Source organism: Sinocyclocheilus grahami, unplaced genomic scaffold, assembly GCF_001515645.1.
Source record: "Sinocyclocheilus grahami isolate Dianchi unplaced genomic scaffold, SAMN03320097.WGS_v1.1 scaffold369.1, whole genome shotgun sequence".
NCBI classification, from domain to species: Eukaryota; Metazoa; Chordata; class Actinopteri; order Cypriniformes; family Cyprinidae; genus Sinocyclocheilus; species Sinocyclocheilus grahami.
In genome coordinates, this window is record NW_015505548.1 from 467669 (window position 1) to 479559 (window position 11891).

General features: G+C 36.8%; 1 protein-coding gene across 1 annotated transcript in view; it reads left to right on the top strand.

The window, feature by feature from the left end:
- dock1 (dedicator of cytokinesis 1) overlaps positions 1-11891 on the top strand; it is a 270237-nt gene that overhangs the window by 209759 nt on the left and 48587 nt on the right. The window contains exons 33-38 of the mRNA XM_016230377.1: positions 688-773; positions 1779-1935; positions 2580-2620; positions 3552-3642; positions 7737-7856; positions 9512-9616. Of these exons, the coding sequence (XP_016085863.1) occupies positions 688-773; positions 1779-1935; positions 2580-2620; positions 3552-3642; positions 7737-7856; positions 9512-9616 (600 nt within the window). The remainder of the gene's footprint in view (positions 1-687; positions 774-1778; positions 1936-2579; positions 2621-3551; positions 3643-7736; positions 7857-9511; positions 9617-11891) is intronic.

An 11891-nucleotide genomic window follows, 5' to 3' on the forward strand; every position in this document is an offset into this window, starting at 1 on the left:
TGATGTCTAAGTTTACAGAGTTGTATTGTCCACCAGGCAGCAATTGCATCAAACTTTATGTAGTTAGGGATTTTTTAGTAAAATTGATGCTAATTATGACATCTACAGTAAGTCTGTGAGTTATCTGACATATGAGGATGATGTGAGGAGGACAGAAATCATAATTTGTGTGTGTGTGTGTGTGTGTGTGTGTGTGTGTGTGTGTGTAAGTTTGCATTGTGTTCATCTATACTGAAGACGTCTCACTTCATAACTTACAAAAGAAAATCCCTCAGACGCCTGTGTGTGTGTGTGTGTGATGAAGCGCAGTGATGGTAATCAGCAGATAAAGTTGAGCTCACAGTTGGTGTGACTGATAACGGCTGATTACTCTCTGACACAGTGCAAGAGAGCGAGAAAACGCAGGAGGAGGAGAGAGAGGAGGGCTGGGAGGAACGACGCTAATGAAATGAAAAATTAGCCCCACTCGTTATTTACAGCCTGTGTGATGAAGCGCAGTGATGGTAATCAGCAGATAAAGTTGAGCTCACAGTTGGTGTGACTGATAACGGCTGATTACTCTCTGACACAGCGCAAGAGAGCGAGAAAACGCAGGAGGAGGAGAGAGAGGAGGGCTGGGAGGAACGACGCTAATGAAATGAAAAATTAGCCCCACTCGTTATTTACAGCCGCTGTGTTTAATTGCAGTTTGAGAACGAGATCATCACCAAGCTGGATCATGAGGTGGAAGGCGGCCGAGGAGACGAACAGTACAAAATCCTCTTCCAGAAGATGTGAGCGCAGATCACACACACACACACACACACGTTAATATAATTGCTACATGATGCTACATGAACAGAGCAGAAGAGATTTGTGCCTTTAAAAGACAATAATCAAATCAAAACTGACCCTAATTAATTTGATTTTAATATTAAAGATGTTTATTCAATATTTTGTTTTTTAAATATTTATTTAAAAAACTGGCCATATTTAATTTTCATCTTGTTAAATATTTGTGTTATTACCGTTAACTAAAACAAAATAAGCATTAACTAAAATAAAATATATATATTTTTAAAAACTTATTTCGGCTAGTCGCCATGGCTAAATTTATAATTTTAGTTTAGTTTAACTTTAAGTGCTAAAATAACTAAAACTAAATAAGCTAAAACTAATAAATAAAAACTAAAGGGACATATTAAAAAAAATTATAAAAATTGCAAAAACACACAACTGTAAAATTAAAGTGAAAACGAAGTCTAAAAATAAAATCTAAATATTAACAAAAACTATGAAAGCATTTAAATGATCTTTTAAAAAAACACCGGTATTTAATATTAAATATTCATATAAAATGTTTCAAATTAAATTGTAATTAATTTCTTTGCATATAAATGTTCTTGGTCTTATTGAGCTTCTTATTGATATTTTTCAGTGCATTTAGTATGAAATTAATAAAAATAAAAATAAATCTTTCATTGAAATATAATAACTTACTCTGCTTCTCAAAATATTTTTTCTTCCTTTCAGTGTAATCAGTGGCACATGCGCAAATATTAACTAACAACATAATGCCTAATTCGTCAAGTCTTTTACATTAAAAAGTGCATTTTGCTTAGAAATGTTATTATGGTAATTTATGTTGACTTTCATAAGGAGTTTAGGGACATTTAAGTTGAGCATGAAATCAAATTTGCTTTCGTGTTGACTCTACATGCATTGCATATGCTGTTTCATGTCTCTAGTTCAGGACACAGCAGTGTGACTCACTTTTAATGTACGTATGTCTGTGATAGTCTGTTGGAGCACTGCAGGAAGCACAAGTATCTGGCTAAGACTGGCGAAATCTTCGTAACTCTGGTGGTCCGTCTGTTGGAGAGACTTCTGGACTACAGGACCATCATGCATGACGAGAACAAGGAGAACCGCATGAGCTGCACAGTTAACGTGCTGGTGAGGAGAACATTTAGTTTCTCGACGGAGCATCAATGCAGCAAACCCATGAGTTTTTACAGTGCATCTTCACTTACATAAATGCATCCAGTATTTCCTGACGGAGCGCGCTCTAGCTGGAGTGTGTAGGCGTCCTGATGGCGTGGAGTAATTGCATCAGCTCCTTTGCAACTTTATAATTGGCTCAAACTCTTTATACATGCCCACGAGCATTAAAGTTACGGCTTTGTTCAAACGTAGCATCAATGAAGAACTTGAATCTGACAGTACTGCATATCAAAAATGATCTCTCACTGAAACAGTGCTGTTAATACCACGTCCGAAGGCTTGGTTTGTTTTTTTTATTGGCTGTACTTTCACACACATCACCAGTTTTACAAACGAACTGAAAATTTTTTTTGGAAGACAAGAGTGCACATTAAATCTGAACGTGCTGTTGGAGTCCTCGTGTTAAACATGACTCTCAAACCTCTCACTGGTCGGTGTAGAAATCAACAGCACGAGTGCACAAGGACAGAAGACGTCACAGGGATGGTGATGGATTCTTCTAGAGCCCATCATCTCTCAAATACCGATTTGTAGTTCTTTGTGAACTGAGGTCAGGATGTGTTTAGCATGAATAAGTGACCTTGTTTCTCTTGCAGAATTTCTACAAGGAGATAGAGAGAGAAGAGATGTACATCAGGTGAGCGGCTTTATATGTGTGCGTGCGTGCGTGCGTGCGTGCGTGCGTGCGTGCGTGTGTGTGTGTGTGTGTGTGTGTGTGGAAGAACATGGAAAAATTCAAGAAGAAAAAAAAATTCACCGGTGAGAATTCCAGATGCAGGTCAAGTCGTGCTTTTGGAAGGAAGGAAAGATAAAGCTTACCGTTTTTTAAAAGAAAATTATGCTTTTGTTTGGCAAGGACACATTAAAATGAGCCAAAGTGACGGTAAAGATATTTATAATATAAAAAAAGTATATTTCAGATATACTGCTCTTTAGCATTTTTCTTCATTTATTTTAGCTTGCACTAAAATAACTTAAACTAAAAACTAATAAAAAGACAAAAACACACGAAAATTAATAAAACCATACTTAAAATGAAAACAGAAAATATAAAAACAAAAATATTGTTAAATATTTAAAAATATATTAAAAACTATAATGAAGTGTGTAATGTTGGTCGCTTCATCATGAACTCACAACTTTAATTATGTAATTGGGGGAGGGGCTATCAGACTACCATGTTGGATGTCAAAATAACCTTATTTAATAAATACACTTGAGTACAGTGAGTACAGTGCACAGAATAAGTGCATTATGCATCATTTGGGACACAACCTATGCATTGGCGAATCAGAATAAAAAAAATGGCATGCTTTGATTTCTGAAAACATTCCATTTGTAATTTTTATCTTTAAGAATCTTAAGTTTAGAGAAGAAAAGTTTCTCTGCGATTCCCTGTGTTTGGAGTCATTCGTTATGTGAATGTCGAGTTAATCTGAGCACTGTAGCTGCTCTGAGCTGGTGGCCTTTGTGAGTTTGTTGTTAAAGCTTTTTTTTTTTGTAATGGAGTTTGTGTTCAGATTGTTAATGTCAATTGTGTGTGTGTGTGTGTGTGTGTGTGTGTGTAGGTACCTGTATAAGCTGTGTGACCTGCATAAGGAGTGTGATAACTACACCGAGGCCGGATACACCCTACTGCTGCACGCTAAACTCCTCAAGGTAACTCCACACACTTTTACCTTGGAAGACGTCTCTGGATGTCTCCAGTAAAGACACTACATTTATTCTTACCTGTGTCAGTAAATGAAGGTTCAGTGAACATGTGATAATGATGATCAACAGCAGGATCTACAGTATCTGGTATGATTTAATTGGAAATCTCACTGTTGAAAACTCAGACAGAAATAATTCATGCACATTTCCATTTCTGAGTGCTGATGTTCTACAGAAGGGTGTTTTTTTTCCCGGTTAGGTGAACGAGTGCTTGCTGCTCTCATCTGACATTTTAGAAAGTCACCTCAAGTGCAGATTTGAGAACAAATCTCTGGTAGAAAGACACTTAAACTTTGCCAAAGACATGATTGCGGTGCTTGCAAGGCTTTAAGTATTAAAATTCATCAATATTTAGTATAAAACTTATGAAACTTAAGGTATTACATTTAATACCCAAGTATTAAAACTTCTGTAATTAATTCATCCACTTAACATACAGGCGTCCTTTTTGGTTTTTGTATACTTAACTGACAGTCATCTTTGCATAATAAATTGCGACTGAGTCATTTTCTTGCATTTATTTGCACAGGAATGTTACTTTTTATATCTGTTTAAAGTATAGTTCACCCAAAATTTGCTTAAAATATCCTCACCCTCAGGTAATCCAAGATGTAGATGAGTTTGTTTCTTCATCAGAACAGATTTGGAGAAATGTAGCATTCCATCACTTGCTCATCAATGGCTCCTCTGCAGTGATGAATGGGTGCCGTCAGAATGAGAGTCCAAACAGCTGATAAAAACATCATAATAATCCACAAGTAATCCACACCACTCCAGTCCATCAGTTAACATCTAGAGAAGCAAAAAGTTGTGTGTTTGTAAGAAACAAATCCACCATTAAGATGTTTTTAACTTTAAGCCATTGCTTCCAGCTAAAATCCATAATGATGCTTCCTCAAGTGAAAAAGTCCATCTAATGTCTCTCACATCAAAATCCAGCCACTCATTTGTTTTGGACTGTTTTTGCTTATAAACCGTGTTTGATCTGTGCAGATTTCTCTCCTGATTCAGATGAGATTACTTTTGCACCGAAGAAAATAATATTATGAATAAAGGACTCGTATTTTGATGTTAAAAATCTCTTAATGATGGATTTGTTTCTTTCAAACACACAGTTTTTCACTTCACAAGATGTTAACTGATGGACTGGAGTGGCATGGATTATTGTGATGTTTTTATCAGCTGTTGTGACTCTCATTCTGACGGCACCCATTCACTGCAGAGGAGCCATTGATGAGCAAGTGATGCAATGCTACATTTCTCCAAATCTGTTCTGATGAAGAAACAAACTCTACATTTTAGATGGCCTGAGTGTGAGTAAATTAAGCAAATTTTAATTTTAGAGTGAACTATTCTTTTAAGCATGTACTCACCTTTACAGCTGCATTTCTATGCAAAGCAGATGCGTTTCATGACAAATGCAAAGCTCTGATGTGCCATTTAATTAGCACATTTGCATGACCGAGAACCTAACCTTACCCAAAGCATTAACATTATATTATGAGGCTGCTTTGCAAGCACTACTGTGTCCTTTAGGAAATGCAAATTTATTGTAGTCAATCTTGGGAGTTAAGTCTTGATAATTGGCATTAACTGTTAGTGGAGCAAATGGATTAATATGTATATTGGTTTGCTGTTTAATCACATCTGCATTTGGGCTCAGCGTGTGTTCTGTAGTGAATCTCGGATTGTCATCGGTTGTCGGCTATCACAGTGAGCGAGGGAACACCACGTTCTCTCGAACCCACGCAGCTTCTTTTCATAAATAGCTGCCGTCGTTCTGTTCATCATGTAATTATTTTGTAAAATTATTTAAATTAGTGGAATATTTGAATTGTTACTGAAGCATAAATATATAATGCATTCCATATTATCTTTTGCATATTATGTATTCTAAAACAGCAGTAAGGATAGCAGCATCAAATGTAAATATTTACATTTATTTTATATATAATTTTAGAGAGAGAGAGAGTTTTTTGCTTGTTTAAGGAGTAGCATGACTCGATTAACTATTATATGCTATTATATACTGTCAGGTTTTCTGTGTCTCTATGCATGAATCAGACAGAAAGCCTCATGCCGTGTGATTGCATGTCAGAAATGGCCTGCATGAACCTCTGCGTGCCTTTAAATGCATCCTGCATCTGCAGTACTGAGAGAATCTGCAGCTGTCTGTGTAACGGACAGGTGACCTGAAGAGAGGCAGATTATTGACGTCGTTCTGTTTGCTCCTGCATACAAGAGCGAGGCTCCCACATGCACATACTTACACACACCTTGTGTTTCACACACTATTCAAGCATTTACAAACACAAACACACCCTCTCAGTCCTGTTCAGAGACCGCACCAAGACCTGAACCTTTGCAGCTGATTATCTGCTCATTTGGACATTGGTGAAATCAGTTCTGTTCTATGGGTGCCTATATTCAAAATACATTTTGTAAGTCTTTAAACATGCATTCAGACAAATAACGGGACAATACTTTTACGTTTTGTTCTTCAATGTAAACTGCACACACTCACAGCCCAAACTTTCTTATGTGGTTACTTATTAAAAACACACGTTTTCAAAAATGAATATAACTGCTTCAAAAATTGTGTTTTGTGTATGGATGCGTGTAATTTACATTGTAGAAGAAAACATAAAAGTATCCTCAAGTTATGTTTACCACAGGCTTTATTTTACTCGTTAATTGGAAAATTTTGAAGGAACCCGTGGCGGATTACACTTCTGGATTCTGACATCATAGTTCCCCCACTCTGTTGATGATGATGACGACAGTAACCGCAGAGAGACCAGCGCTGACATCTCACAATGAGAAACAGTCAGAGTGCTGAACAACTAGTCCAACAACCTACTGGTTAAAGGCTCCAGAAACACACATGATGAAGAACGCCACCTGGCTTGGTTTTTCCGTTCCTCCTCACGCCGATGATGCACTTTCCTGAGGTGCTTGACCTCCACTGTTGCACAAAGCTCCATGAAATGTCAATTACGTTCACACTACAGTGAATCAGTCCTGACAGAGCCTTTAGCACAATACAGTAGCTCAGTGTGACAGCCAATAGCAGAGTCCCGCAGGACAGTCAGCTGACCCGCTCCAGCCAATCAGATCGCTCGTTTTCCTGTGTGTGTGTTTTTATTCCACAGAGGCTTTGAACTGAGCGGTCAGCAAAAAAACCAAGAGTTCTTAATCTGCACAGTTTCTCCCTATAATCACTTGTTTACAGGATCAGGCAGCATCTGTAATGAATATTACAGTGTGGCCACATAAATCAGCGTTATCAGATGGGCTCTCGACGCCGGCACAGAAATACAGCCAAAACCTTTCAGATTTTCAGCACAACAAAATTAATATCACCAGCAGCTGCGATCTGAAAGCAGCCACACTGCTCTATATGAGTGTGTGTGTTTGTGCACCTGCATATTGCAGATTTTCATTTATTGTTCAGTGGGGTCGCATCATTTTTTGTTTCTTTCTATTAGTTTTTTTTCCCTGTCGTCCACTTATAATGCTTATAATAAAGTTTTTTTGCACTAAAAACAGTCGGTCATAACCACTCTCTCTGATGTTTTGAACATGGCCTTTTTATATCACATTGCTTGAATGCTTTCCATAAAATGATCTGAAATGTGTCATTCAAACTGATCAGATCATCAGGGATATCGTTTTGAAGTACTAATATCTTTATTACCTCACCTTGACTAGACAAACCAGGGTTCTGAATGCCTAGCAGGCACCATTAATGTATATATGTGGGCGGTTGTGTTAATGAATTCACATATTGTAACTTCGATGGATGTTTTGCAGCTTTGCTTCTCACTAGTGTGGGAAGGTTTGAGTTTCATTAGGTTTTCATCATATAATAACTTTCTTATTTCGAAAGATGATGGAAAATATAATTATACGACTCCTTTAAAGTTTGATGTTGACTCGTGATTGTATTAATGTGTATAGATCTAGCGTGACTCTCAGTAGGTCAGTGGCAGGTTAATGCGGTGTATTTGAAGAGTGTAATTGTGATGTTGTTTTGTCAGTGGTCTGAAGAGGCCTGTGCCGCCCACCTGACGCAGAGAGACGGTTACCAGGCCACCACTCAGTGTCAACTCAAAGACCAGCTGTACCAAGAGATCATCAATTACTTCGACAAGGGCAAGGTAACGGCTACTAACAGTATTTACTTTCACAACACCTGCTTTAGTCATGTTGACCAGTAACGAACTTCAGGAAGTCTGACTGTTTTCAGAATAGTGGAGCTGTGTTTCAACTATTATTGACCTTGTGAGATGCAGTGATCAAACGTATTCTACTTAATTGTCCTTTTGCCTGTGGTATGTGTTCCTTTGGCAAGTTTTCATTTTGGAAGGCTGAATTGATCTGACGGTTCATTTCTATGAATTGATTAAAAGACAAACAACAACAATTCAGATGTTCATTTGAGTCATCACTCATTTATATTCCCAGAAGTCCCTGCATGTCATTGTGTCTTCTGTTTTTTTCAGTGAAATAATAGTTTAATTAAATCTTGCAGTTCATTGTTGCTGATGCAGTCATATGATTTAGGATGTTTCTTAGTTTATTTTGTGTAAATATAAATTTGATGCTGCCATCCTAATTGTGATTGTCACTGTTTTAATCTAGTTATATATGTATATAAATGTATTTATTGAATTTATATAATATTGGTTTATATATAAACAATGAGAATCACTATTATGGTGACAGCATCCAATTTAAATATTAAAAAATATATATTTTGTTTATATGTACAAAAACGATGTAATTATTTTATATAAAAATGTAATAAGGATGGCAGTATCAAATTCATTAAAAATTACAATTTATTTTGTATATATAAGCTTTAACATTGAGAATCATTATTAGCATGGCAGCATTAAATGAAATATAAATATTTTTAAATATTTAAAATATAACATTATTCATATTTTAAAAATATATAATTATATAAATCCACACACACACATCATGTAATTATTTTGTAAAATTATTTAAATTAGTGGAATATTTGAATAGTTACTGAAGCATAAATATATAATGCATTCCATATTATCTTTTGCATATTATGTATTCTAAAACAGCAGTAAGGATAGCAGCATCAAATGTAAATATTTACATGTATTTTATATGTAATTTTAGAGAGAGAGAGAGTTTTTTGCTTGTTTAAGGAGTAGCATGACTCGATTAACTATTATATGCTATTATATACTGTCAGGTTTTCTGTGTCTCTATGCATGAATCAGACAGAAAGCCTCATTCCGTGTGATTGCATGTCAGAAATGGCCTGCATGAACCTCTGCGTGCCTTTAAATGCATCCTGCATCTGCAGCACTGAGAGAATCTGCAGCTGTCTGTGTAACGGACAGGTGACCTGAAGAGAGGCAGATTATTGACTGCTCGGTTATAGCTACATCTCTGTTAGTCTGACAGGCTGGACAGAGGAGCTGAGGGGATTTGAAGGTTATAAGGGGCCACGCGAAGATCTGCACCCAGCGTAGTGGTCTCTCAGTGGGGGACTCTTAGCGAATCTGCTGCCCTGAACTGGACCCCATTACTGGGCTCAGCAGCTCAAATAGAGAGAACAATTAGTTGAGCTAATCATCAGTGCATTTGTGAAAAAGTAAAATTATTTTGCTTAATTATTAATAATAAACAACCCAACAACTCTTAAGGAACCTAGCAACGCCCTGGCAACCATCCATAACACCATGGATCACCATGGCAACAGCTGTTGTACAGGAATTGTATTTTTGTAACTGAGCACTGATGATCTGATTGTCTCTGTGTCTCTCAGAGGAAGCAGGCTCAGTTTTATGAGAACATCGTGAAAGTGATCAGACCAAAGCCGGACTACTTCGCTGTAGGTTATTATGGGCTGGGCTTCCCCTCGTTCCTGCGGGTGAGAATTTCTCTTATTATTGTGAATCTTTTCATATTTCACCATCACCATGGAGATCTCTGTTTCTTTGTGTAAATGCATTGCATTGTGAATTCGTCTGATATGTTTCCAAAGGCCTGGAAATCAATCACTGGTGTCTTTGTGTGGCCTCTCCAAACTCATCAACAGCTGTCCTCAGTACTGCAGAAACCTTCACTCAAATACAGCCATTTTCATGTTCTAGGGGTTGATTTTTATTCAAACTAACAGATTTATTTTCCTTTTGATGTATGTCGGTCGATTTTTACCATGCATTCATCATTATGATTCTTTTTCACCTTTTTGTCCCAGACTTTCAGTCTCAAAATATAATCATGAATTCTAAATTTCAGTTCTATTGTTAGTATTTGTATTCGTATTAGTGATAGCATTAGTATTATTATTAGCTTCTTCCCAGTTTCCATTTCAGTTCCACTTTGCCCGCTCAAAGCCAATGTTTTCAAGGCTGTTAAAAAATATATAAAATAACCAAAAACCATCTCAATATTTATTAAATATTATTTGTTGAATTAAGTAATTTATTTGTATTTAATTCAATTATATTCTTCAGTTCAATTATTAATTAGTATTATTTTGCAATTATTATTATTTTATTTTTAGCTTATTTTATTACCAAATCTATTTCAGTTCCACTTTACCACTCAAATCCAATGTTTTTAATGTTTATAAAATGACCAAAAACCATGTCGATATTTATTAAATTAATGTAATTATTTGTATTCTATTCAATTCAATTATTTATTTGTTTTATTACCAAATCTTTTTCAGTTCCACTTTGCTCATGTTTTAAGGTTGATATAAAAAAATTTGAAAAAACCAAAAACCAACTCAATATTTACTAAATATTTATTAAATTCCTGAATTTATTTGTATTCAATTCAGTTAATACTATTCAATTAACTTCTTATAATTTGTTTTTTTTATTTGTAGGTTCTTTTATTACCAAATCTATTTCACTTCCACTTTGCAGCTCAAATCCGATGTTTCTAAGGTTGTTCGCATGGCTTTTCAAATGTGGTCTTGACAAACACTCATCTAAATTCTCTCATATGTGAAACCAATACAATGATTTGGTAAAGCAAATGAAGTGCTATCAAAGCTTATATGCAGTAAAAATGCAACGTTGATCAAGTATGAAGGTCAGACAGAAAAAAGGCAGGGCGATATTAATATTCTGTGGACTCAAGTGTTTGCATTCTCAGTTTTTTTTTCTATATATTTCCCTGCCAGAATCTGTCGTTCACGAGGAAACCGAATCATTCACCTTCCACAGATCATGCATGTGTTTAAGCCTCTGGTTGTGGCACTGAATCCTGTTAATTCTCTTCCAGCGGCCTGCAGTCACGCGTCTCCCACCAACCATCCTGGGAACAAAAAAATAAATCGGCATCTAAAGGCCAGTCGCCTCCTGCTAGTGTTGACATGTTGCTCCGTGGAGAGAAGCTTTGCCTTTTAAAACACAAAGCGTCTTGCAATCTCCTCTCTCTCCTTAAAGTGGCACTTTTGTATGCGCGCGGAGTCGTGCGACCGCAGCCGGTTTATTCCGCCGTGCTTGGAATCACCAGCGATGTGAAAACACCCGTCGAGAGCACAGTCCAATTTGTCACCTTATCGCTCAAAGCAGATTTGAAAACAGCCCAGGGCATATTTCCCCTCTGGTTCACATTTCACTAATTGAGCAGCTGAAATATGTTCGTGCAGGCAGGGAGTGTGTGTGCGTGTGTGCGCACCAGTGCATCTCTCAGCCTGTTTTCAGATCGAACACTAGCACGCTGCTTTCTACTATTGTGAAATATTAAATGTGAGCATGCATTGTTCTACAATAAACACTTCAATTCCACACATATTGACAATTTAGTATCCCGTTCCGTCACACTCCCTCTCGCTGTGATATTTCTCAGCATGTGTGTGGGTGTTTGTGTGCACACAGCGGTCTGAGTGTAGTTGTTCGCACAGACGCTGCGAGTGGAAACATATTGACGGTGTTGTAGGTGGGCGCTGATGATTGACGGTGTCTTTATGGGAATGTGCAATAATTGAGCATTTCCAGACTGCCAAACGCCTGTGAATTACAGCCACGATGGCTATTTTAAAATTCAACGTTAAAACTCTAAGAAATACAGAATGAGCTTCTCTGAAGATGAGATGCATTTTTCTGTGTCATTTTACTGTTTTCATAAAATCCCTGGATTCATAGATGATGATGATAATTGAATGATCTAGATTTGTGGTTCTC